Below are 25502 nucleotides of genomic sequence, written 5' to 3' on the forward strand. Positions count from 1 at the left end.
CTTTTTTAACACGCGCGGCCCACGCGCCACGTTCCGCCAGCTTGCCAGCCCCCAGGATCCTTTTGCCAGGATGATGGCAGCTTCATATTTTACCCATTAGACGATGCCCGCATTTTCCTCAAATAGTTTTGGCCAGGACACGTATTTATATTCATGGGCGAAAGTTACATTTTCTTTGGAAAATGTCGGTGTCTTTAAGTTTTCTGATTGCAATTTATGGGGGTCGATGCCAGGCACAAAATTTATACACATATTTACCACAAGATATAGCGATGTAAACTGGTAATGGAAAGAACTTAAAGTTTGAAAAAATTTTATATTCGGTTTCTTAGAATTAATTTCTAAGAACTTGTTTTGGAAGCTGGAAGCTTTGGGTTTGTGTTTCACTGATAACCTCTTCGGGGCACACACGTCATACTCTTATTGCTGGTTATCTGATTGGCTTTGCTGTCGTGTGTTTTTTTATTTCTAAATATTTCGTCTGAATTAAAATTTTTGCATAGATCAGTCATTTATTTGTGCTGTCAACAATGAGACGTATCTTGGCAGGAATTTTGCTTCTGGCTGCCTCAACATGGGCACGCGACACTTACCAAGGACCATATGAGGATCCCAGCTCAAGTCAAAAAGAACTTGAAGTCATAGCTTGCACTTTCGGAGAACCCTATCCAAACCTCAAAAATGATCAAAAAGGAGAAGACAAATCTGAAGACTACGTTCCAATAACAGATAGTAACACAGGACGCCACGGACCATTTGCAACGGACCAAGGAGGACTGATCAGTGGTTTAAATTCTGGAGGACCTTTTGGGGTTAACCAAGGCAATTACCCACAAGGTGGTCTTTTCCCCGGAAGTAATACGGAAGAACCTTTCGTCATCAAAAATTATCAACAAGGAGCATCTAGTACGAACCAGGGAGGACTGAGCAGTGGATCAAATTCGGAAATTCCATCTCTAACTGGGGGTTACCCAGGACTTACATATACAGGTAGTAACGAAGGGTACTTCGGAGCATCTAATACGAACCCAGGAGGATTGATCAGTGGTTTAAATTCTGGAGGACCTTTTGGGGTTAACCAAGGCAATTACGCGCAAGGTGGGCTTTTCACCGGAAGTAATACAGGAGGACCTTTCGTCATCAAAAATTATCAAGAAGGAGCATCTAGTACGAACCAGGGAGGACTGAGCAGTGGATCAAATTCGGAAATTCCATCTCTAACTGGGGGTTACCCAGGACTTACATATACAGGTAGTAACGAAGGGTACTTCGGAGCATCTAATACGAACCCAGGAGGATTGATCAGTGGTTTAAATTCTGGAGGACCTTTTGGGGTTAACCAAGGCAATTACGCGCAAGGTGGTCTTTTCACCGAAAGTAATACAGGAGGACCTTTCGTCATCAAAAATTATCAAGAAGGAGCATCTAGTACGAACCAGGGAGGACTGAGCAGTGGATCAAATTCGGAAATTCCATCTCTAACTGGGGGTTACCCAGGACTTACATATACAGGTAGTAACGAAGGGTACTTCGGAGCATCTAATACGAACCCAGGAGGATTGATCAGTGGTTTAAATTCTGGAGGACCTTTTGGGGTTAACCAAGGCAATTACGCGCAAGGTGGTCTTTTCACCGAAAGTAATACAGGAGGACCTTTCGTCATCAAAAATTATCAAGAAGGAGCATCTAGTACGAACCAGGGAGGACTGAGCAGTGGATCAAATTCGGAAATTCCATCTCTAACTGGGGGTTACCCAGGACTTACATATACAGGTAGTAACGAAGGGTACTTCGGAGCATCTAATACGAACCCAGGAGGATTGATCAGTGGTTTAAATTCTGGAGGACCTTTTGGGGTTAACCAAGGCAATTACGCGCAAGGTGGTCTTTTCACCGAAAGTAATACAGGAGGACCTTTCGTCATCAAAAATTATCAAGAAGGAGCATCTAGTACGAACCAGGGAGGACTGAGCAGTGGATCAAATTCGGAAATTCCATCTCTAACTGGGGGTTACCCAGGACTTACATATACAGGTAGTAACGAAGGGTACTTCGGAGCATCTAATACGAACCCAGGAGGATTGATCAGTGGTTTAAATTCTGGAGGACCTTTTGGGGTTAACCAAGGCAATTACGCGCAAGGTGGTCTTTTCACCGAAAGTAATACAGGAGGACCTTTCGTCATCAAAAATTATCAAGAAGGAGCATCTAGTACGAACCAGGGAGGACTGAGCAGTGGATCAAATTCGGAAATTCCATCTCTAACTGGGGGTTACCCAGGACTTACATATACAGGTAGTAACGAAGGGTACTTCGGAGCATCTAATACGAACCCAGGAGGATTGATCAGTGGTTTAAATTCTGGAGGACCTTTTGGGGTTAACCAAGGCAATTACGCGCAAGGTGGTCTTTTCACCGAAAGTAATACAGGAGGACCTTTCGTCATCAAAAATTATCAAGAAGGAGCATCTAGTACGAACCAGGGAGGACTGAGTAGTGGATCAAATTCGGAAATTCCACCTCTAACTGGGGGTTACCCAGGTCTAGGAAATGACCAACTAAGTGGACTAGACAGCTTACGAAATCAATTCCGCCAAGGTGGACTAACCAGGGGAAATCACATTGAAGGTCCATTCATAACTGGAGCTTACCTAGGACCTATACTTGGGCAGCTAAGTGAAGGACCTTTTTCCCTTAACCAAGGAAATTATCAGCAAGGTGGACTAGACACCAGCAGTTATAACAGAAATAATCAACAAACAGACCCCATATTTCGAGTTTTTGGACGATTCGGTACACCTGGTTCAAGTCCCGGTGGACTGATCAGTGGACAGAATACGGGAGGTCCCTTGGATTTCTCCCGGGGTGGACAAAGCGAGGACCTTTTCGGTCCTAACCAAGGATATTACCAACAAATGATATAAAAGTTGTAACATTGTAGAGTAAAAATTTGTTCAAATAAAGAAATTCAAAAGATAATATATTTAGAATCACTTGGAACACATATCGGAAAAGCTTACTTTGCACATTAGGAGACCTCCATTAAAAAATCTACACATATATATACTTTGGTTGATATTTTTTTACTCTACTTGCCGCATTAAGTTGTCGTCACAAGTCATTTTAGCGCCTGCCGCAGTTTCCAAAGTACGTATGTGAGTGGGTGGGTGGGGCGTTAAATGAAGCATGTGTCAGTGTCCATGCCGTGGAAATGGGGGAATGGCATCAGGTGGCAGGGGGTGGTGGAAGTGGAAGTGCAACTGCCACAATCTTGCCGCTAGCTGGCAGTTTCGCGCGAAACGAAATGAGAAAATGAGAGCAGCACGGATCGCAAATGTTGCTGACAGCGTCACTTAGTCCGTTACCTCCATGCCACAAAGGCTCATATATATCATTTATATATGTATACATATACCTGTGCATATATGCATGTGCCACATGGGAGTGGAAAAAATGCAGCAGCTTTGCAAATGCTTAAAACGCTGCAAATGAGTTTTGACAAATGGCCTGACCAGGCATATCATAATTTATTTACTATTTTAACGTTCTACCGGATTTTAGGTGCCTTCCCATGGGCCCCGGCTTACTTGTGTATATATAATATATACTTTGCTAATTTCTTGGCCGAGGCCGGCCAGGTTTCTGTTCACACTCAACTTTTTTGGTGGCCAATTTTTGGATTTTCGGCTGAAAGCGGTCACCGAGCCAGGTCAAGCGCACGGCAGAGCAAACATTAAACAGTGTAGCACCTTTTTCCAGGGGCGGATCAGGAAAAGTGCGCCTATAAGTCATTTTTGGGTCAACCAAAGTGTTAAGAAATAAAGATTAAAAGTAATCTGCATACAAAAAAATTAATTAAATATTTAATTAAATATATCTTACAACAAAATAATTTATAAGGTATTAAATTTTGTGTCTTTTAGCACCTACATATAAAAACCCCCTAAAAAAAAGACAAGCCGATTTAGACTGACTACAATTTTTCACAGAATAGAAAAAAAACGTTTTAGGAGGTTTTCGCAAAAAGAAAAACTTCTAAACAACAACCAGAAGCGCTCCAAGAGCAACTTGAACTGGAACTGAGATGGCTAAAAGTTTTATCTGCTTTTTGTTACCCCGAAGGGAAAGTTAAATGGTCCAGGAGTAACCTCTCATGCAGTTATGTATGTACCAGAGTGTCTACGGGAGTTGGTGTGGAGGTGCCATTGGCCAGTTTTCATACCTTTATGGATTCTTTGGTGCATTTTTTGTGGCTTTCCTTGTTTTTGTCACTCGAATAGATGGCGGCAGTTTTGGGTTAGTCGCCAGCCCTTTAAACAAGCCTGATGAACGCCATAGTGCGCAGACTGGTGTGATAACTTTTCAGCATGATTTATACGATCCGGATACTTACTTGCATAACTGTGACAAAGTGCTTCATTGATTTATGGCCAAAGAAGCGAAAAAAAAAATTTAAAAAAACAATGGAAATGTGTTTATAGTTCCAGGAAATCATTTTGTCAACAAAGATGCCACTTGTTTAAAATGTATAAATATTAAATTAAAATAATATATTTTTACTTCTTGTTTCTAATCTTTTTTCACGATAATCGTACTTATCTGTAATTTTAATAATATACACTGTTTTTAATAGTTAATTTATGTCAATAGATCTGCGTTTCTTGGAACTTTATCAAATGCTACCACTTCTCAAGGTTAAAAGGTTAAGGTGACTCAAATGCAATATAGAAATTTAAAAGTTAGAAACAAAAGTTCCGAATTCATAAAAATGGGTATACAACTTGATTGTTGTTTTATTTATTGCACATATATGTTGAATGTATTAGGACCATTGGCTATAATGGGCTGAGAACCACCTTTAGAGCCCTGAAGATCAATTCTCTGGGAGTCCCCTTGGCCCACCTTATACTTCCGGTTGTAGTTGTGATAGTCGATGCCATTATAACGCGCTGTGGTCCAGTAGTAGAGAGTATCACCCGCCTGGAGACGGTGGTTCCGGTTCCGATAGGTGAAGCGTCCATTTCGCGGAGAGACTATATCCGCTGCCCAGGTCTGGTCGCTCAGATCGTCCATCTCCTCGTTGACTTTGCCGTGGAAGGCGAATAGGGAGACACCGGGCTCCGCCGGTATGGAGACTTCGAAGCCCTGGGCTGTGACCTTGACTGTTGCCTCCGGCACTTGATAGGCCACAATGGCGCCCAGGGAAGTGGCGACTAGAAGCAGATAGACTAGCGACGACATGGTGGTTGAGCTATTCTGAACTGGAATCAGTGGGGCTCTGAGTAGCTGCTTATGTAGCTCTTCCCCGAGAGCTTATCTCGTCTGGGACTGCCGGTTCTGGTTTTTTATTTACTATTTTGTTTTTTGTTTTTGGCCCACGGCAAACTGTGAATTTCCCGCCGGTGCATCCCTTCCCGCCGCCATGCCACCCATTTTGTTGAAATTTTCTGCCGCGTGCCCGAAAGTATGCAATACAAATATTTGCATAGCAATATTTCTCAAGAATATGGTAGCTTTAAGCTATAACCACCGCACCGCACAGTGGTCCGGCTTGTATGGGGAGAGCGGCCAAAAATACTTCTAGTTGAGGTAGGGATTGGAAACTTGGCACAAAATATTTATATTTTTATTCTAAAATAATATGTTAAAATCAGCCAGATCGGGCAACTATATCATATAGCTGCCATATAACTGATTGATCGGAAATGATATAACTTTGGTGTTTTTAGAGTTACAGAGTTCAAATTTGACATGAGTGCTATTTTTGGCAAAACATTACGACCTACCAAATTTCATAAAGATCAGCCGAATATATCCTATAGCTGCCATATAAATGTTTGATCGGAAATGACCCAACTTTTGTGCTTTTTAAGATAGATAGTTGAAACTTCGTAGAGATTCTATTTTTGGTCAGTTGATCCAACCTACCAAATTTCATAAGGATCGGCCGACTATATCTTATAGCTGTCATATAACTGAATGATCGGAAATGGTTTTGGTAGAAATAACAACTTCGGTGTTCTTGAAGATAGAAGTTTGGGACTTTTTTTAGATTTTGTATTGAAATAGATTGGTTATATTACGATATTTTCATAAGGATCGGCGAAAAAAATCTGATTCTTGCGGTATATATCCGGTTTTTTCAAATTAAGGTTAGGTTACCTTTTTGTATTTTGCAAGCCGCACGGCACCTTACGGCACCTAAACTAAACTTTCTTATATTCTTAAAATGCTTAAGAATATTATACAAAAAGATTTTTTAATGCCAACGAGTGCCATCACAACTAAAACTCTAACCAAACACAGAGAAGACAAACTAAGAACGTTCACAATTATGTACTAAATACAACAGTGATTTACACAAAACACAACAAATACCATATATACTTTTTATTGAAAAAAGAAAGTTAATACCTTTCTTTACAATATTAAAACCTTCCATGGCACAAACACTTGTTTAAAAAATGTTTAATAAGCTTTTTGCGGAGAGCTTCACTTGCTCGTTGCTTACGCTGCAATTCACAATGAATATCATGCTATCACTTTCGATGCTATTCTTGAAGCGGACAGACAGATCAAAACAAAAATATTAATTATTTCAAATAGGTAGACCAATTATAAATAAGAATTGGTACATTTAAAGTCAAAATTTGGACTTTGGTTTTTTTATTTTTGGCCTACGGGCTGGACCACTGTGCACCGCCACACCACACCACATGTGTGTGGTTTGCTTTGGGATTTTAGAGTCCTTTGTGCCACGAAGATACTTAAACATACATATGTACTACAGACATGTATGCAGATGATCCGCCCGGCTGTTGGCCACAGCAATCTTGTGGCATTGTTGCCAGTCCAGTTTTACTTTTAGCTGAAAGTACATACATAAGTTCCTGCCACAACCAGCTTGGCATCCTTCTTTGGCATTCGCGCTCCCAGACAAAGCCGAAAGATGTGATACCAGGGGGGGACTGGGTCTGGCTGCTGGATACTTAGACAGTCAATTGCTGTCAGCGGCACAAAGTCATGGACAAAATGCTAACTATCCTGCATGCCACTGGGATGCTAGCTGAATTTGGCAACTTGGTAGTAAGCATATACCAACTACTTGTTTACCTTAATAGACAAACTTTGGTGGAAGAGGGCCAGAATGTGTAGAATGTGGAAGAAGCGCTTAGAAATGCATTAGCATTTAGTAAGGACTTGCTCCTGGACGTCAACATCAACCAAACTTTAAGTCATAATAAGGCATCATAAAGAAATTTAATTAAATTGTTTGGTTTTTTCATTCATAGGTAATATTAATGAATAAAACAATAAGCAATTTCATTTCATAATAAGTAATATAATAACCTTTTAATAATAGTAACCGATTATTCGCAAAAGCCATTTAATAAAAGCCATCATGTGATGTTTTCTTTCTTTTTTTTTATTTAATTGTGAAGTGTGATAAATTTTGCATAATTAAATATCAATGGAAGGCCAACTGCGGTGTTTTTTTTTAAACATAATTCCATTTTTCTTAATCCAACTTTTATGCCAAAATCTACTCATGCAATTGCAATTATGGACAGATTCTGGAACTGGCTTATTTGGCGCACTTAAAGCGGCTTATGTCCCAGGGTTCTGGCTTTTAACCAGATGGTAGTTAATTCCTAATTGCTCTGCGATTTGTCAACAAAATGATTCAGCTAAACAACTCGGATTCCAGCCAACCTCTCCACGGACAGACAATTGTCCCAGAAACAACATTAAAACACAAAAGCGCAATATCAACTTTGGCTCACAGCACCTCTCCGCCGCACTAGCCGGGCCAAAAACAACAAGCGGGCAAAAAATCAAAAGGGGGATGTCCTGGGCCGGATGAGGGGGAGGGTTTGAGGAAAAAACAAGCAAAGTCAAACCACAGCAAACCGAAACTAAATAGCTGAACATTTATACAAGCAATCTATCCGAAGCTGGCCCGCTCAATCTATTCATTCAGTCATTCGGCCATTCACTCACATGTACACTGAAAAGAACTGAAAAGAAAAAGGTTATTAAAAAAAGGTATACAGGCATGCCTGATAAAATAATTAAAATAAACTTTCAGGATTGTTTTTATAAAAGAAATTATGGGCATGATTTCATAAAAACCTTTTAGATTTTCCTCACTGTAGTCACCCACTCACTCGGTCATTCGTTCAGCTGTCCATCGCAATGCGGGTCGCGATGCCGGGGTCATCTATCCTCCAAATGTTTGCTGATGTTGCGCCCAAGCGGCTGGCGCTGATTTATAAGCTGCATGCCACTGACCACTTGATTGCGTATCTGTGTCCCGTTTCCGCTCTCACTTTGACCCAAACGGCGGTGTATGTGTATATGTGTGTCTGTGTGTGTAATTTATTTACGTTAACACGCGCTGGCCCAAACTATGCCACACCCATGCCAAAAAAAAAAGAGATAGAGCCGGGATGAAGAGCAATTTTCATTTATTTTAAATGGCATAGAAAATTGCAAACTGACATTTTTCTGGCCCAAGTGCTCAGGCTACTGTTTTGGTGAGGTTTTGGTCCTGTTTTGGTCCTCCTTTTCCATCAGTTCCCACTGGCTTTGTGCACACAGCCGGAAATTTGTGTAGTTGTGTTGTATAGTTTCGGACTAGGACTAGAATGGCAAGCCAGGTCCCAGACTGATTACCATGAAATTACATTGTTTCGCACTTAAAACATGCTGGCCAGTGTAAATGTGGGCCATGGCTTTCTGTGCCGATTCGGCTCACACCCTTCCGGCTTAATTAAGTGGCCTGTTTTTATCCTGTGTGGCAAGCATTTCTTTGCCCCACAGCCCAGCATTGAATTTAATTGCTTGCATTTATTGTTAATTGATTTTATTTTTAGCAGTTTAGCATGGAGAGTCCTTTTTTTTGGGGTTTCCGGTTTTTAGTTGTTTTGTGCGGCCAGGTGCTTGCCGATTTATTCGGGCGTGATTTAATTTGTTTGGTATTTACCTAAATTGAATGAAAATTGATTTTAAGCACCGTCGAATTTTTGTGAATCTGTCAATGAGGTATGCGGCATCCGACAAAAAAAATTAAAAGAAATTCCATTAAGCCATTGAAGCCTAATTAAATCAAATTCTTTTGGATTTTAAATGTGTTATGTAATTGTATATAAAGTGAATATATACATTCTATTTATTTGGAATATTTTTATTGATTAATAATATAAGCTTAAATTGTGGTTTCTTTCTTTCTTAAATTCAATTTTGTATTCACTCTTTGAATATTCTGTTTTCACATCTAATATTGGTTGTAATACAGCACTATGACGGGGAATCAATGGATTTAGCAACTGCCTTATGTTATCCTTCTCTGTAGCTTTCGACACAGTCTTTGCTTATCCATCTCAATTTCCCCATAATCAATTTTACTGTACTGCTGCGAAAGCAAACACCTTGGCACTTCCTCTCCGCACACACCTGTCTGGAGAGTAAGCAATAAGCCAAGCCAAGATCCATCCGAGTATACACCTGTCATGGCTCATACCCACACTAGCACGTGTACTTCCATTTTGCGAACCACAACCACTTTGCTTGTAGCGCTTGCTTTACACATAAGTTCAGTTGCTCCACCACCCACTACCCAGCCAACCACCCATCCACCCACTCCCAAGGAGCAGGCTCTCCTGTGCTCACATATTTAAAGAGCAAACGTTTATCTAAGTTGTACCGTTGCGGTTTCCGTCGACATTCAAATGCGGAAGCACCTGTCGCCCAGCCAAAGGATCCCGGCGCCTTCGCCTACGACTCGAAGATGCTCCACTCAGGCTATGGGTATGGGTATGGGCATGGATGTCACAATGGGAGTGGGTATGGAAGCTGGCTGACATCCACTTCCGATTTCACACGCATACGAACAGGGGCAGTGGCATTAAATATTGCGAGGGGAGCTACAAGAGTTAGTACTTGCCCGCTACTTATCGTGCTTAGCATAAGAAAATCTTTTCTCTTATAAAAATAATTTTAGTTATCTATATTTTTATTTATTTTATAATTTAAAAAATGTGAGAAAATCAAATGAAACGCCTCTCGATACCCTGGGGCAGTGTGTTGCCGGATACAAGCCCCGTCGGGCATACACGACAAGTTTCTTGGGATCCTGGTGGCATACCTGGTGGCGCGGTACCTCAAGGACTTTTGCCACTTTGTAGTTGCTTTTGAATTCTCAAGTGTCTGCGTCGGCGATGTTGTCAACTTTAAATGGTTTCGCTTACACCTCCAGCATGCCATTGAACAAATTAATTACTCGACAACTTTACAACCGTTCCAATGGCAACCAACGGCAAGGGAAGTGGCAGTCATCTAGCTACCCCATAGCCAACCCATCCACCACCTTGCCACAAACGGTGGAATGCCAGTCGCCCACTCCGCAGAATCGTGGTTTCCTTCTGCTTAAGCGACTGCTCATTAGAGTGCTGCATATTGTTGCCCAAGTCGCCATCGCCATTGCCATCGCAGTTGCTTTTGCCGTTGCCATCACCCATTATCCTCATCATCACCGTAGTCGTAGTCGCACATCCTGCTCCTGGAAAAAGGGTGCACACGCATGTTCGATTGCTGAGCTCATTAATAATGGGGCACTGTGCGATCCGGCCATGTATTTGGCCAAAATGTGAGTTATGTTCAGTACTTGCTTTTGGCCAGAAAAGGGAACCAAAATTTCGTGTTCTTATAGCGATGGGAGGATCATAAAAAGACACAAGGCTTTTGGTTTCCAATCTCTACGACTAGCAATTACTAGCTTTCTAAAATAGGTATATAGATATCTTATATAAGACATTATATCTCAAAAATCACGTTACCATCTCTAAAATTATTAGAATGCAACTGACTAAATGGCCATACATTCTGTTTCTTGGCCGCTGCCTGCGTTTTTGGTTGCGCTCCCGTTCGCATAACCGGAAATTGGAAAAGTGTTGCTTTATGCGCAACATCAGGGCACGAGGACATCAGAGAGGACACGGGGCAGAGGATCTCCTCTGAATGGGAGTGCTGTGGTTGGGACTTGGTAGCTTAGTTGCTCTACTAGCTTTATGCCGTGCACCGCCCCCCAAGGGCTGCTAGGAAGGGTTGCTAGGAAACTCTCCGGCCATTGTTCCGGCCAGAAAAACAAGAGGAGCTTGGCCAGGATATGAATGCTGCGGACTGCGTGTAGTCCTGTTCTGCGGAAAAGTGGAGTGGACAGTCCTGGAGTTATCCTGCAGAGCTGCTAATGGCCGCTGTTGAGCATGCATGTCGGAGTAGTAATAGTCCTTGCTCCCGTTTCCCCGAGCTGTTTTTCCCCATGGAGTGGGCTTGGAAGGGTGTAATTCATTGGAATTGATTCATCCGGAAAGACGAATTTGGTTTTTATGTAAACTCCATTTAGCCAATCCACTCGTCCGTGGTGCGGTTCATAAAATTGTTTTGCCAATTGCCGCATATTTGCCGAAAATTATTATATCAACGCTGGAGAGAACTCCGCTGACAGTTAACCATTGAAAGTCGTTTGGTATTATAGACTTTTGTTGCCGCCTTTTTTGTTGCAAATCCAATAAATTGCGCTTTATTTCAATTTTCAGTATTCGGGTACCATGAAAATCAGTCAAAATTTATAAATACATATATCTGCGGTAAAATGCGAAACTCAAATACAAATGCTCGTCCTTTTTGGGAGGACGCTTCATTTTGTTATTTTACAAATACGTAATTTTGTTTAGCGTAATTGCGGCTGCAATCGAAACCGGACTCTTGATTGGAGAGCCCAATTTGTTCCATACACACTATACCATACACACAGGCACACACACCCAGACTCGTAAATTCGCGTATGAATGCCAAGCGTATGGTTGTTGCCAATTTGATATTTACGTTTTAATGAAGGCACTTTTTTTGCTGTGCTGCTCGGCTCGGCTCGATTGGGATATTCATCACTCGATTGCGTTCAAAATGAGATTTTTGGTTTTCAATTGTATCTGGCTGCATTGGCGGAGCCGTGGAGTTAATGAGTAGCCGACAGACCCGCCCCGCAGTATGTCCGGATTTCCAATAAAGCTCAAGAGCAAACAACCAGACGGGTCAGCGACCAAAGGGCCAAGTTAATAAAAGCTCGCGACATGCCAGGGCAACCGGAATATCATCCAATGAACACCAGATACATTATATATCACTATATACTATATAGTTGTCTATATACTTATGTCAGGAATTTAATGATGTTCGAGTTTATTGGCCGTAAAGTGCGACATAAGGATATCGACTGTAAAAGGTTAAGCTTGCATATCTAGTTAAACTTTATAAAAACTATCTTTAAATTTATTAAAAGCTTGGTTAACTTTTTTTTTTACAAGCCAAGTCGAGTTACCAAATTGCCAATTAGTCGCAGTGCACACTTTTCTTGGTTGGCCGCCATTTGACAGGTGAGTTAATTAAATTTTGGTTGGCCAGGCTTGGCAATGTTGCATTTTGGCCAGAACCGGCTTGGATTGTCTTTTAACTCTTTGAGGTTTTTTCCACCGTTTCCGTTTCCGTTTTCCTACCCGGTTGGCTTTCCGTCTTATCCCCGGTACTTGGCTCTCGTTTGTCTCATTCCATTGCGGCTTTCCCGATCATTGGTAATTTACGCTTCACATGACCAGAGTCGGAAAAATTCCAGCTTTCTTCTTCAGCGTGTTCACCCCATCGCCCCCTGCCACTTGCGGCTTTCTCTGACAGCTATTTTGTTATTTTTTTTCCTGGCCTGGCCTTCTGGCTTGATGTTGTTGTTGATTTTAAACTTGTGCTTTTGATTTTAATAGGTGGTGCTGGTGCGTGTTTGGGTCTAAGCTGCTTATCCTGCCTAGAGGAAATGCGGTTAGGACTCTTGGTCTTGGTCTTCTGTCCTGACAGTGATTGGTGCCAGTGTCAGGGATTTATATATCTTTTAAAAGCGTATTTATTTTGCCGCATTAAAGTCGCGCCAACACACTGCGACAAAAAAGTACAAAAGAAAAACCTTAAAGACCAAGTCGAAAGAGGCGGCACTGATGGGAAAACTTTTGGGGGTCAAATGCCGGATTGATCACTATTTTTGGGGCCCATCATACATCTTCACTTTTCATTTGCTCCACTCGAATCCTGGTCATTTGACACTTTCACTTTGCGAGCCATACAATTTATTTCACTCTTATCAGGCATCAAGACATATTGATTTTTGTCTTTGTTGGGCATCGGAGAAATATTGCCGGCCGGGTGGAGAGCCCATAATCTCCCAGGCCCAAAAAACAAAACAAAAAAGGTTGGATTGGCCTTCTTATGAGGGTCATATGCCTATGTCTTCTGGACGTAATCAAAGTTGATTGATTACGTGAGCTCATCGTCCAGTTGGGCTGATGACATGCCCTGGAAACTTTCTCGATGGCTCCAGTTTGGCTAATTTTTAATCATCCATGTTTTTTCCATTCCAAGCACAAATTGGCTTATTTGGTTGTTTTGATGTGGGTGATGAAATATTAATTAATTTCGGCTCTTCAGGTAAATCGGCTTAGTAACCAAACAATTTCTAGGAAAGGCAGACCCTTTGCCAAATAGGTTCGGTATAAGCCGATTTGCATTGTTGGCTATTTGGATATGGAAAAAGCCAAGGAAAAAGAGTCTCTATTAGACAGATATTTTATGATAGATTACAAAAATAATAAATTAAATTATTAATGAAATCCCACTTGACCTTGGGTATGGCAATCTTAGATTTAAATCAGCAAGAACCTTATAATGATTATCTTTTCCAACTCCAAGGTCCCCAAAGCACAAACTCCACAAAAATGAACTTAAGGACAATGGCAAGGATGTGGCAAACGAATCCTCCACATTCGTGGAGAGTGACAAACTAATTTCATTATGAGCAGCTGGCACCGACATGGACATTCCCTACATTACCCCACCAGGCCAAGCCCAATGAAATCCGGTCATAATGCCTGTAATAATAATCAACAGCCAGCCAAGAGGACGAGTCAGGGTGGAAAGCCAAGCTGAAGCAGCAGAAGATGATAAGTAGACACGGACATGGACACGGACCTATGGACACCGGCACGGACCAGGACCCGGACACGGACACGGACACGAAGGACACTTGCAGCTTTGCGGATCTGAAGCAATTGCCATGGCAAAAATAGAACAATTTCACTAAAAATAAAAACAAAAGCCAGATAAGTGGGCCAACGGATTGGAGGAGGTTGTATTTGGGGCGCAAGGGGGCGTGGCAAGCGCTGTGTGTAATATGTGCACAAATTGAAAATAAAGTTTTGTAACAAAATGTCGCACCGGAAATGAAACTCACAGCATGAGACTTGGCTGGCAATGTCTCTCTCTCTCTCTATCTCCAGCTCCCTATCTGTCTCTGTCTGCGGGTAAATGTGTAGCGAAGCGTGTAAACTGGATATAGAAGCGAGGCGGGGGGCGTGGGGCGAGGGGCGTGGCATTGTTTGCCACTATTGCCGAAAGGAGAGCTGGGGCCAGGATGAAGACAATTCCAGATTCGGATTGTGCCTTAGTCTAGGCGCAGTCTGCGCCAGTTGAGCCTCTGCCATAATAAAAGATGACATTTTATAGCAGTCATAGCCATGTTAGAGCAGAGTTGTGGGTGGCAATGGGCCTGCTTTGGGCCTAAACAGCAGGAGTAGCTAGTGGAGCCGTCGCCACGAAAACCTAGAGATACCAGAAGCCGGAGGCAAGTCAAAGACACAGCTGCAAAAGTACATAAACCTAGAAATGTCATGTTTATTTTCATTTCATAAGGAAATTGTCTGTCTATATAGTTTTTGGTCTGTTGGCTGGATATCTACTAGATGGCAGAACACCTGGAAAAACTTTACCAATAACGAGTCAGCCGGCCAGCCAGCCAGCCATCTAGGCTATAGTCTGCATCTTAGGTGTCCTGGGTGTCACGTGGCCCTTGTTTTTTTACGACCACGACCATAAAATCCTGGCAAGCCGAACGATTTATGACCAGGCTGCAAATTTATAGCTCATAATTAGCATATGAAATGGTTAAGTGCACCACAAATTGCACTTCAGTGTAGTGCACATGTGGCTGGAATGGAGGCGGAGTTGCCTCGGCGGGTTAAGTGGGAAACTTAATTGAAAGCAAGACATTTCCCGGTGGGGTGTACTGGTTGAGATTAATAATACTTAAAGCCGAGGTGGTTGAGATTGATCAAAGTTGAAAATTTAGCCACATTTTTCTTTTCCACTCTCGTGGTTTCTTTTGACTTTTCAGCCAACTCCGCTAATGGCCCAAAGATCAGGCACAAATTATACCGATTAAATATTCAAATTTCGGGAAAACTTCGCATACTTCGCAACCAGCCACTGAGTGGCAGGAGCACTCACTGTTGCCACTTTTTGAGCGACTGCCACAGGTTGTAGCGCCCACATATTGCCGGCAAAATATCCACTCATCTAATCGCGTCGTTAACATCATCAGCAATTTTGCACTGTCATGGCCCGAACAATGCCCAACACCAGAGTTTTTGTTGGGGTTTTTGGCTGGGGCTTTTGGGTTGAGGGCCAGAACCCGGTAGCACGGCTAACCGTTTAATCATTTTGTCACGCGTTGGATAAACAAAAAGCCGTTTGAGGAGGAAAAAGGATGCCCAGTCGGGCTGCTGGGGTGCTGTTGTTGCTGTTGCTGGTGGGGAATTAAATTTTAGCATATGTCATAAGGGCTTAGCCATGATTTATTCACCGAAAGGCAGCCATCAAATGTCGGGCCAGGCCTTGTAATAAAAAGGAATTAGGCAATCGCCCAGGGACTAGCGGAGCAGGACTCGCTCAAAAAAAAAAGGCAAATGCGAAACTAAACGATTCGCGGCAGCAAAGTTGAGCAGCAGATGCAACTACATAGCCAGGACATGACCATTACTCTTGCCGGATTCGCGAAAGAAGAATCAGCTTTGGCTACAGTTTCAATATATCTTCATTTTCTGTAGAATCGACACGGAAAGAAAAAGTGTGGAGTTAAAGGGAAGTCATTTAAGGATGAAAATCCTTGAAGATGGGTCAGAAACCAGTATATCTCATCTTTTCGTATATTTTATTTACTTTAATACTCTTTTTTCTTCAGTGTAGCACGACATGCCAGCCCTCAGCTGTGCACAAATTCGCTTGTGTATAAATATTTATATATTGAAATGCAATGCGAATCGATGAGCGCTGTTTTCTCCTCTTGGAGTTGGAATTCGGAGTTGTGGCTGGAGCCTGCAGCTTGCAGCTTGGAGCATAGAGCCCTAGACCACTAGCAGGAGTAGTAGCAAGGACCAGAGTAGAAGAAAGACCCGGAGCAGGAGTTGAATTTCAAACTGGAGATGCCAGGCAATGTGCCGCAATGCAATCGAGCTAGACGAAATTGAATTTGCAGCAAGTTGCTCAGGATTTGACATTCGCATCCGTATCCCCATCCGCATCCGCATCCGCTGTTTCGGTATCCTTGCTGTGCTCCTTCTACCATCTACATAGCTGCCTGCAGTTTGTCGTATTTGAACATGCGAAAATGCGATTTGGTCTCCACTCCCCAAACTTCCTGGACCCGGCAAAGTTTTCCATCGAGTTGTTGTGTTGCCTGCGATTTAGTCTTTATTTCTTTTTTTTTCGATTTTTTCTTCCTTTCTTTTTGGGGCCTGAGCTGTGACAAATCTTTATGCAATGTTGCATGTCCTCTGATTTGCCATGATGACATGCTGATGGAATAAGTGGGAAGGAAGGTCTGGGGGTGTGGTGCCTGCAACGGGGGAACAGGAACTGAAACTATGACAGTTCCTCCAGTGTATCGGGATCTCTCTGGATGGGAATCTCTCTCCATATATCTACATACATGTCCTGTCCATGTCGATCTCCTCGGTTCGTCTGTCTGTCTCAGTGATTTGCTCACTGAAGCGTTAAGCACAAAAATTGGTAATGGCTGTGGCTGTCTCGTTTTTGGCAATCATGGCGCAGGTTTTATATCTCCACATTGGTATCTTTCTGTGAACTGTTTTCGATTTGGCTATCGATTTGGTGTAGTCTCTGTCCAGACACAAGATAGTTTAAATAGAGCAACTACACAGTAAACAAAAAGAGACAAAATTTATTGAAAATAATTGATTTCATACAAGTTCATACAATTTCCATTTAAGCTCGAAGCAATTTGTATGAAGTTGGGAAAAAACTTGAACCTTTTTTGGGGTTTCACAGTTTGATTAAGAGTTGTTGAAATTTAATTAATTTCCTTGCTCATGCCATTTGGCCACAGATTTTCGCCCAGAGCCTTTTGAGGGCCAAATCAGCTTATACATCAAAAGACACTGGAAATTAATCAGGCAGCCCCACAAAGTAACCTTTCCCCCGAATCTTCTCCATTTGCATGCTATAACCCTTGCTCATTTTCTGTCTCATACTCTGTGTGTCTCTCTCTTTTGTATCTCTAGGATCAACTAATTGCATTAATGGCTTTATAGAAAATTTAGTTCGAAATTACAACATAAACACAAATAATGAAAATATCGGAATAGGTGTGCCCCGCATCCAAAGTGTACGAATGGAAACTTTTCATTATAAATTGTGTGCCAGCTGTCAACATGCTGGTTTCCCTCGGGCCAATTGAAATGGAATGGGTTGGGGGTAGGGGGATAGGGAGGGGGAGGAGCAGGCTTATGGCAATGATAAAGAGGCGTGGCACTGCCAGTTGAAAGGCTAATTTTGCACATTTGGACTGACATCCATGAGGAGAAAATGCGTTGTGGGTTATCATTTGGTTAGTCCTTTCAGCGATGAGAGAAGAAGGCGTTGGTGGTCTGGTGGGCATGGTGGGCGTAACCCACCAGTCGGGCAGGCAATTTCATGGTTAAATGATTCAGAAAGAGAATTACAAAATTAGGCCTTGGCCCGGCCCCCGGTTAACACAATGTAATTAACTTTTGCGCGACTGCCCTGCCTCGCCCTCTCAATATATTTGATATTTATTTTGGCCCTCTGGGTGCACTTTGGTCACTCTGTTTCACCCGCTGCCAACTGACAACTTTGCCTCTAACGACTAAAAAAGTGAGACTGAGACCGAGATAGTGGCCGAGAGAAAGAGATGCCAGGCACCGGATGTAGAGCGTCCCTCCTGCCACTGTTTTAAGCAGCTTTCGAAAGCAATTTGAAACAAATTTTATTGCCAAAGTTTTTCGAGCACATGGAAAATTGTTCAAGTGCCACCGCAAACAAAAAAAAAAAAAAATTAAAATAGAAAAAAAAAAGTTACCAACCAAGATGCCGCTCTGATCCACAATTAGTCTGACACAAAAGTGTGTTAACTGCTCTTGGATTGCAAATAAAATGAGACGAATTTGCGGAGAAAATGTCTTTGATTTCAGAGTGTGGTGGAGATACCAGAAGAGTAGTTTTATTTCCATTTAAAGTAAGGTCTCTTTAATGCAAAAAACCCAGGCAGGAAAAGCCGGGCCACAGAGAGGACCCGTAAGTCCGAAGGGATCGTTGCGCTTCATGACCAACTTCAATGGCCGGCGTACAGTGCGTATGCGTAATAAACAAAACAACTGCAGTAACAATCGCCTTATGTGTGTGTATGTGAGTGGGCTTTATTTAAATTTACAACCCAGGCAGCATTCGGGACTGCTCAGCTTTCCTACGCACACTGGTCATGCTTACAACAGTACCCCCCTTATACCCCATACCGACCATACCATGAGCCATACCCGAAAATCACCCGAAGGCCACCCACTCCCTGGGCGAACATTGTGCTCAGTGTTTGGCGTTTGCCTCTGTTGAATAATAAATTGTATTTTGCGGCATTTAAAAGCAATTTTTTAACATTTTTCAATCTCAATGGCAATGCCTGAAACGGCAAGCACGCACACCATCATAAATATCCACAAGCACAGGCGCACACAGACCCTGACACTGGCACATTCATATCCCTATGATTACACAGAAAGAAATTAACATAAATTGTATATTTTATTGTTTAAATAAAAGCTTTAATAAAACTATACACTTGATATATATTTATCAGATTATTTAAGATATATTTCTATTATTACCAATAATTTATCTCCGTGTATGCATACATAAACGTGGATGAGAACAAGAGGAGCATTGCCAGAGCCCGTTGTGGCACAGTTTTGTCTACCAATTTTGCAGTGAATTGTCCTGGGGATCTCCTCGAAGCCAAGGCTGTCAAATCGTAGCAACAACAGGCCCTGGCCACCTCTCCACGCACCAAGATGAATAGAGATAGATGGTGAGCGAGTGAAAGAGATGGCACACCAAAGGGGGGGGCAATTTTTGGCTTAGACTTAGTGCTGTGGAGAATTTTCGGACTGACTCCCTGTGCATTTAGTTAAGCTTCAAGTGAAGACAGCAACGATTCGGCAGTGAAACAAATTGCAGCATTTAAGTCCCTATTCCCCCTATCTCTCTCCAATTTTCATGTCTTTCTCTTGAAATTGTGAAACATCCTGGAGAGGATAGGGGTGAACTAGTAGAAAATGTTCGTCCTGGTGTGACCAACGACGGAGACGGAGACGGGGCTGGCAAACAGTTTGCGTAAAGTTTGATTATGTGTGTAAGCCGGTCAGTATTTTCCATTTGAAGTTGCCGCACTCTGCATGTGTTGCAAAATGCTGCCGGCGGTAATGTTGTTCAGTACAACAGCTGGCACAATTATTAAGAACGAATTTCTTGTCGATCTCAACAGGCCTGTGGAATTCGTTCAGCCTCTCTGGTGTATGAAATACAAATAAGTTTTCCTGTTCCCAACCGAAACCATAGAAATCAATTTCGAAATTTGCTAATCTGAAGATGGAGCAAGTGCTATCGCGTCGTCGTAAAAGCAAGAACAAGTCATCCAATCGGTGAGTTGAGGTTTATTCCTATCAGAATATTAAAATGGCATTAAAACTTCGAAGGAAACTGTGCAAATTATTTCCCGACTTGAAATGCAAAAGCCTGGCTGGCGTGGGCCGTAAACTCAAGGATCAAATGTGCCTTATGATTCCGTCCTCTGGTTTCTTCAAGGACTCGATGCGATTTATGAAGCGCTGCACCAAGCCAAATCGTCAAGAATTTAGACGGACTTCCATTGCAATCGCCATTGGATTCTTCATCATGGGAACCATTGGATTTTTGGTTAAACTGATGCATATACCTATAACCAATATTATAATGGGTTAAACGTTGAAACAATTAGAGTTAATAAAGCTGCAATTTAAGCCTTTTTTCTCAGGGAGTTGTGCTTCTTTAAAGTTCCCCCTCTCGGCTAAGAATCGATAAGTATTTTTATTTAAGCCTCCCCCTGGACTCTTCCATTTTATTCAACTAGAAGAAACTTGTTGACCAATCAGTGGGCGTGGCTTTTATCTGAGAGGTTGCAGCAACAGCCAGGGGAATATACCTCAGGTCCTTGCTGCATCAGTATCCATCGGTTGCATGCGCAATGTCACATGTGTCTCCATTTGCCGCTGTTATGTTTTATTGATGAGTCTCGCAAACCAAAATTGATGATGCCTGCATGTCCTTGTAGAGTCGTCCGGATGCCTTGTTGTTCCCGCTGTTGCCGCCGGCAAAAGGCGAAAATTTATTCAAAACTTCGAGGCAGTTGCATTTTAAGTTGCAGTTTGTGCAACAGGCGTCAAAGATGCCGTTGCATGGGGAGTGTCACCTCAGGCTATCGTGATCCAAGTCAAGAAGTTTTGGAAGAATAAAAGGGCAGAATATATTGCCAGACATCCATATGTCAAGTGTACATATATTATTGTTTAAAACCCAATTTTTTATTGCTTAAATAGTATTTACTTCATATAATATTTTATATATTTGTGATTTTTTTACTTAGTTTGTTTTTTCATCTTTCCCTTTCGGTTGTGTAATTTTTTTTTTTAGAAGATTTGCCATACCAACGAAATGGAAATAAAACAAAAAAAAAATAATCATTTATAACCGACTTATAAATGAGTGGATCTAAAGTATATATATATATAAATAAAATGCATTCGGCGTTAAAACGGTTGCGGCAAGACCGTTTAAATCAAACCGAACGCCCAGTTTACAATTATAATCAGTATAATCAGTTATAATCAGTTATTGCTGCGACTCCTAATTCTTTCTTGTTGTTGTTGTTGTTGGTTGTTGCTTTCCTTCTTGGTGTTGTTGTTGCAGTTTCTGTTATTGTTGTTGGTTGGATTGGTAATGTCTTGTGTGTATTGCAGCTTCCCCACATCCTTGATGTGGCTTTCCAATAATGAATCTTCCTGCTGCTCTATGCCGTATTTTTTTTCTATTTATAATTGTTGTATATGTATATATATGGAGGTGAGGGTGTATGTGTGTTTGTGTGAGGATTTGTAGTAAGCCGGCCGGATATTAATTATAAATATGATTATATTTCCTCATCCTCATCGGGCAGAGCGGTCGCCTGGGCCTCCTGCAAGTCCCGCTCGATCTGGAGCTGCCAATCCTTGTCCATTTTAACCTCGGGCGGCATAAGAGCTGGCATGGCAACGAACTCCAGATTTGGATCACCGACCAGCTTACGAGCCAGCCACAGGAATGGTTTTTCAAAGTTATAGTTCGACTTGGCAGAAATATCGTAATACTGCAGATTCTTCTTCCGGTGAAAGACGATGCTCTTAGCCTTGACTTTACGATCCTTGATGTCGACCTTGTTGCCACACAGTACTATCGGTATGTTCTCGCAGACACGGACCAGATCACGATGCCAGTTGGGTACGTTCTTGTAGGTAACACGGGACGTCACATCGAACATGATGACAGCGCACTGACCCTGGATATAGTAACCGTCGCGCAGACCACCAAACTTCTCCTGGCCGGCCGTATCCCAGACGTTGAAACGAATAGCGCCGCGATTGGTGTGGAAGATGAGCGGATGCACCTCCACGCCCAGTGTGGCCACATACCTCTTCTCGAACTCGCCGGTCATGTGGCGCTTGACGAACGTCGTCTTGCCAGTACCGCCATCACCGACGAGCACACACTTGAACGTGGGGATATCTTGATCTTCCTGTGCCATCCTGCTATTACTGGTATTTCTTTCTGGGGTTTGGCGGCGATGCTGTAGGACGTTGCTGGTTGTTCGTTCGTAGGATGGAAGATGGGACCGCTTGCCTATTCACTTATTCACTTCCTCTTCCTCTGTGATGCGAATTTTTATTTCAAACTAATCTGGGAAATGTGACGTTTGAATCGTACCTTATCTTTAAACATGAGTTCCAATAATCATGAAAAGCCCAAAATCTTAGTCGCCAAATCAATCCACTTCCCTATCTCTATTCCCTGATTAAGAGTATCTGATAACTTTTTTGAACTTCTCTGCAGCCCATCATCAAACTCATTTAAGCATGTATTAAACATATAGATTAATTTTAAATAGTATTATTAGTGGCGTTAAAACCCCAAATTCTAAGTTAAAAACCCCAAAGTAATGGAATTGAATTATTATTATTTCTGGGAATTATTTTTCAAAAAACAGTATCTGATAACTTTTTGAACTTTTCTGCGGAAAAAATTCGTAAATTTTGTACTATTAAAATTTATTTGAAATTTTATTATCAGTGGAAAGCCCTCGACGCTGGTATTGTTGCGGGAATCGTATAGTCGCGACTCTATCTTACTGGAAGAATGTTGGGTTTGAGATTTTCGGTTTTGGCTATATGCCTAACTTTGTGCTCACAGTGGATTGGCCCTGTAGATTCCAAAGTCTGTGAGACCCATGACAAAAAATTGGGCAAATGCCGGCGTCCTCGAGATTGCCCAGCGCTTAAATCAATTGCAGAAAAGTGGAAGAAAAAGATAAATCTAACCGACGAGGAGGATAGATATCGAAGGTCTGTTGTGGCCTGCGATAAGGTAAGTAAAGCGACTAAAAGAATCAAGGTTAAGATTAAACCTAAATTTTTTCTAGAGAAGAACGTTTTGCTGTGAAGACCCTCTTAATTCTGAAGGATTGGAATTGCTGGAGAAAAATGATAATATATGCGGGGTTTTTGCCATTTATGTGTATTCCAGAAATACAATAGGGCCGGGAATGCAGCCATGGATCACCTTACTCGAGTACGAGACACAGCCTTTTGGGAAACAATTTAAATGCGGCGGCTCTCTGATTACTTCTGGTAAGATCTGTAGCATACTGAACATTTGACACTTCGCATACTTCTTATTTTCTTGATAGAATTTGTCTTGACGGCTGCGCACTGTATCAGTGAGACTCTGTAAGTAAAAGATTATTATCCAAGATGAAACAGAGCTTTATTTGAAATTACCTTTTATCCTAGGGTATCCGTCCGATTGGGAGAACACGATCATAAGTTCTTGGGCAATAGTAAAATTTTTCCAGAGGGTACACCCCTGGACGTTCCAGTCGAAAAAGTTTTCACCCATCCGCAATTCGATGAACGTAATTATAGGAACGACATAGCGTTGATTCGGCTAAAAGAACCAGTGCAGTACACCGAATGGATTCGACCAACATGCCTGCCGCGGTTTGCGGACCTTCAAATGGAGATACAGGAGGCAGAAAGTATGGAGGTAATCGGCTGGGGATTCACGAAGCCAAATATACTCGAAGAAATTCCCAAAAGGGCAATCGTCCAAAGGCTGGGGTTAGCCCAGTGCGGCATCGACGATGACACAAAAATCTGCGTCAGTGGCGAGGGAATCGATATGGACGTGGGTGTCTCCGGAGGATCACTGAGTCATGTGGCTTTTTACAAAGATAGACAGCGCATGGTACAGGCCGGAATCATGAGCTACAAATACGGGCATCAGAAGACGGTGTATACAGATGTGGCTGAATTTATGGGTTGGATAACCGAAACAATTGTGAAAAATTAATAGAAATTATAAAAATGTGGTTATTTAACAATTTAATAATTCTTTTGATTCCCGAACATAAGTTTTGTTTTATTTAAATAATTCAAGCAGAAATAGCCTCTATAGGTAGTCCCATCCCTCTTACTTAAAAAACAAGAAAGTAGTGGGTGGCATTAAAGTTATAAGGCCCTTTGCTAGGCTATAAGAAATATAGGAATACAGAATAAATCCAAAATAGAGCATCCAATATGGTACTTCATATATCACGTATACGCCTGGTTGGCTGCTCCTAGTTCCTTCTTGATGCATTTTAATTAAAAGTGAAGTGCGGCCATTAATTTGCAACTACAAATTACACTCAATAAAACATGTCTGCCACACTGATTTTTCGGCACAAACCAAGCGGCCAAAAGGGAAAAGGAGCGACAGAGAGGTATACAGTATAGAGTAGAAGGCAGAGAAAGAGAAGGGTATAGAGGTAAGTGTATGTGTGCTAGAAAGAGATTGGCAATCAATTTGCACTTTGACTACAATTACTGATTTTCGACACTTCAAAGGATTTTATAAATTGCCATTTGCTCTCAGCCCCGAACAAAAAAGTAAAACGTTGCTTCTCTGACTTTGGCAATTTGTTTTGGCCTTTTCTCACACACACACACACACACATGGACGTACTCACTAAAACACATACAAGGATCTGGTTACATGTGTTTTTTGTTCTACTCCTGATTGCGCCTACCATGTACAACTTTAATTAACTCAGTGTGCGAGTCCTGTGGCCAAAATGGCAAGCAGCCGAAAAGCCAGGACTCGAAAAGTGGTAGTTTCTGGCGCCAAAGGATGTCCAAAAGTGAGGGGATTTTTTGTTGTTTGGTTCCTTTTAAGATGCCAGGGTGCAAATTAGATTTCGGATGAATGGAAAAGCTAATGAGCGACAAACGAATCAAGCTAGACAAGGTGGAAAAACTGAACCTCTTGGCCATAAGGCTAAAAAAAAAAACAATTTTCACACATATGACTGAAACTGATTGCGTTTGTCACGTCGACGAAATAAAAATTGCTCTGCGACCCAAAAAGTGACGCCTAAGTGGGAAATATTTTTTTCTAGCTAAAAGAAAACCAATACCGCGAGTCCTGAATTTGTTGTTCTGGAATTTTTCTTCCGCCTCCTGCTGTCAGAGTGTGTACGATTTTTGCCTCTTTTTTTTTGCATCTGCGCCAAAAAACCCGGCAACCGTAGCGGAATTGCAGTAAAATCGTAATCGATGAACTCGGCGACCTCTTTGGGAATGCGCACACACACAGACACACTCACACTCAAGCAGACATATATATGTATAGGCCTCATCCGTCCGACATTGCGTATACGTAACGCGCGCCAGCAACCGATTGTCGCAGTTGCGGACTATTTGCATAATTTAGCGATTGAATTTTATGCTCAAAAGCAAAACGCAGCAGCATCTGCTTTCCCCGACTCGTTCTCCGTAGTACACTGAAGTGCGTGGCGTGTGAAGTTTTATCCATTTTGCTTTTCATTTATTAATTATATAATTTTTGCTGCATTTGGTTCGTGGCCAGAAGCTTCCGTATGGCATCGGCATCATTATTAAGCCGATGATGAAGATCATTCTTGCCTGGACATGGAC

The 25502-nt window shown here is 42.0% G+C and overlaps 5 protein-coding genes across 6 annotated transcripts; 3 read left to right on the plus strand and 2 right to left on the minus strand.

The window, feature by feature from the left end:
• Nucleotides 1–505: 505 nt before the first annotated feature.
• On the plus strand, nt 506–2979 carry LOC108123011 (uncharacterized transmembrane protein DDB_G0289901). The gene has a single exon (XM_043211116.2). It carries the CDS (start codon nt 531–533, stop codon nt 2922–2924), a length of 2394 nt encoding a protein of 797 aa, XP_043067051.1. The 5' UTR covers nt 506–530; the 3' UTR covers nt 2925–2979.
• Nucleotides 2980–4535: 1556 nt separating this feature from the next.
• On the minus strand, nt 4536–5277 carry GNBP-like3 (GNBP-like 3). Its single transcript, XM_017237926.3, has one exon. It carries the CDS (start codon nt 5239–5241, stop codon nt 4798–4800), a length of 444 nt encoding a protein of 147 aa, XP_017093415.2. The 5' UTR covers nt 5242–5277; the 3' UTR covers nt 4536–4797.
• A 14446-nt stretch (nt 5278–19723) lies between these two features.
• On the plus strand, nt 19724–20257 carry LOC108123058 (protein transport protein Sec61 subunit gamma). The gene is made up of 2 exons (XM_017237962.3): nt 19724–19883; nt 19938–20257. The coding sequence occupies exons 1-2, from the start codon at nt 19831–19833 to the stop codon at nt 20200–20202; spliced, it is 318 nt and encodes a 105-aa protein (XP_017093451.1). The 5' UTR covers nt 19724–19830; the 3' UTR covers nt 20203–20257.
• Nucleotides 20258–21053: 796 nt separating this feature from the next.
• LOC108123021 (GTP-binding nuclear protein Ran-like) lies at nt 21054–22203 on the minus strand. The gene has a single exon (XM_017237913.3). The coding sequence runs from the start codon at nt 22055–22057 to the stop codon at nt 21407–21409; it is 651 nt and encodes a 216-aa protein (XP_017093402.2). The 5' UTR covers nt 22058–22203; the 3' UTR covers nt 21054–21406.
• Nucleotides 22204–22302: 99 nt separating this feature from the next.
• On the plus strand, nt 22303–23900 carry LOC108123079 (serine protease easter-like). 2 transcript variants are annotated; one of them, XM_070278749.1, is made up of 5 exons: nt 22303–22672; nt 22736–22893; nt 22949–23156; nt 23216–23255; nt 23319–23900. In XM_070278749.1, exons 1-5 carry the CDS (start codon nt 22666–22668, stop codon nt 23875–23877), a joined length of 972 nt encoding a protein of 323 aa, XP_070134850.1. In that variant the 5' UTR covers nt 22303–22665; the 3' UTR covers nt 23878–23900. The 2 variants fall into 2 exon arrangements, with proteins under 2 accessions (XP_070134850.1, XP_017093469.2); XM_017237980.3 differs by having other exon boundaries at nt 22303–22893; nt 23319–23898.
• Nucleotides 23901–25502: the final 1602 nt, after the last annotated feature.

This window comes from Drosophila bipectinata, chromosome 2R, assembly GCF_030179905.1.
Source record: "Drosophila bipectinata strain 14024-0381.07 chromosome 2R, DbipHiC1v2, whole genome shotgun sequence".
Lineage (NCBI taxonomy): Eukaryota > Metazoa > Arthropoda > Insecta > Diptera > Drosophilidae > Drosophila > Drosophila bipectinata.

Bases quoted from the DNA above. Each gene is read 5' to 3' on its own strand.
- GNBP-like3 (XM_017237926.3), bottom strand. From the start codon at position 5,241: ATGTCGTCGCTAGTCTATCTGCTTCTAGTCGCCACTTCCCTGGGCGCC.
- LOC108123058 (XM_017237962.3), top strand. From the start codon at position 19,831: ATGGAGCAAGTGCTATCGCGTCGTCGTAAAAGCAAGAACAAGTCATCC. The intron at 19,884-19,937 runs GTGAGTTGAGGT...AAAACTTCGAAG, and splicing joins AAGAACAAGTCATCCAATCG to GAAACTGTGCAAATTATTTC.
- LOC108123079 (XM_017237980.3), top strand. From the start codon at position 22,666: ATGTTGGGTTTGAGATTTTCGGTTTTGGCTATATGCCTAACTTTGTGC. The intron at 22,894-22,948 runs GTAAGTAAAGCG...AATTTTTTCTAG, and splicing joins CTGTTGTGGCCTGCGATAAG to AGAAGAACGTTTTGCTGTGA. The intron at 23,256-23,318 runs GTAAGTAAAAGA...CTTTTATCCTAG, and splicing joins CACTGTATCAGTGAGACTCT to GGTATCCGTCCGATTGGGAG.
- LOC108123011 (XM_043211116.2), top strand. From the start codon at position 531: ATGAGACGTATCTTGGCAGGAATTTTGCTTCTGGCTGCCTCAACATGG.
- LOC108123021 (XM_017237913.3), bottom strand. From the start codon at position 22,057: ATGGCACAGGAAGATCAAGATATCCCCACGTTCAAGTGTGTGCTCGTC.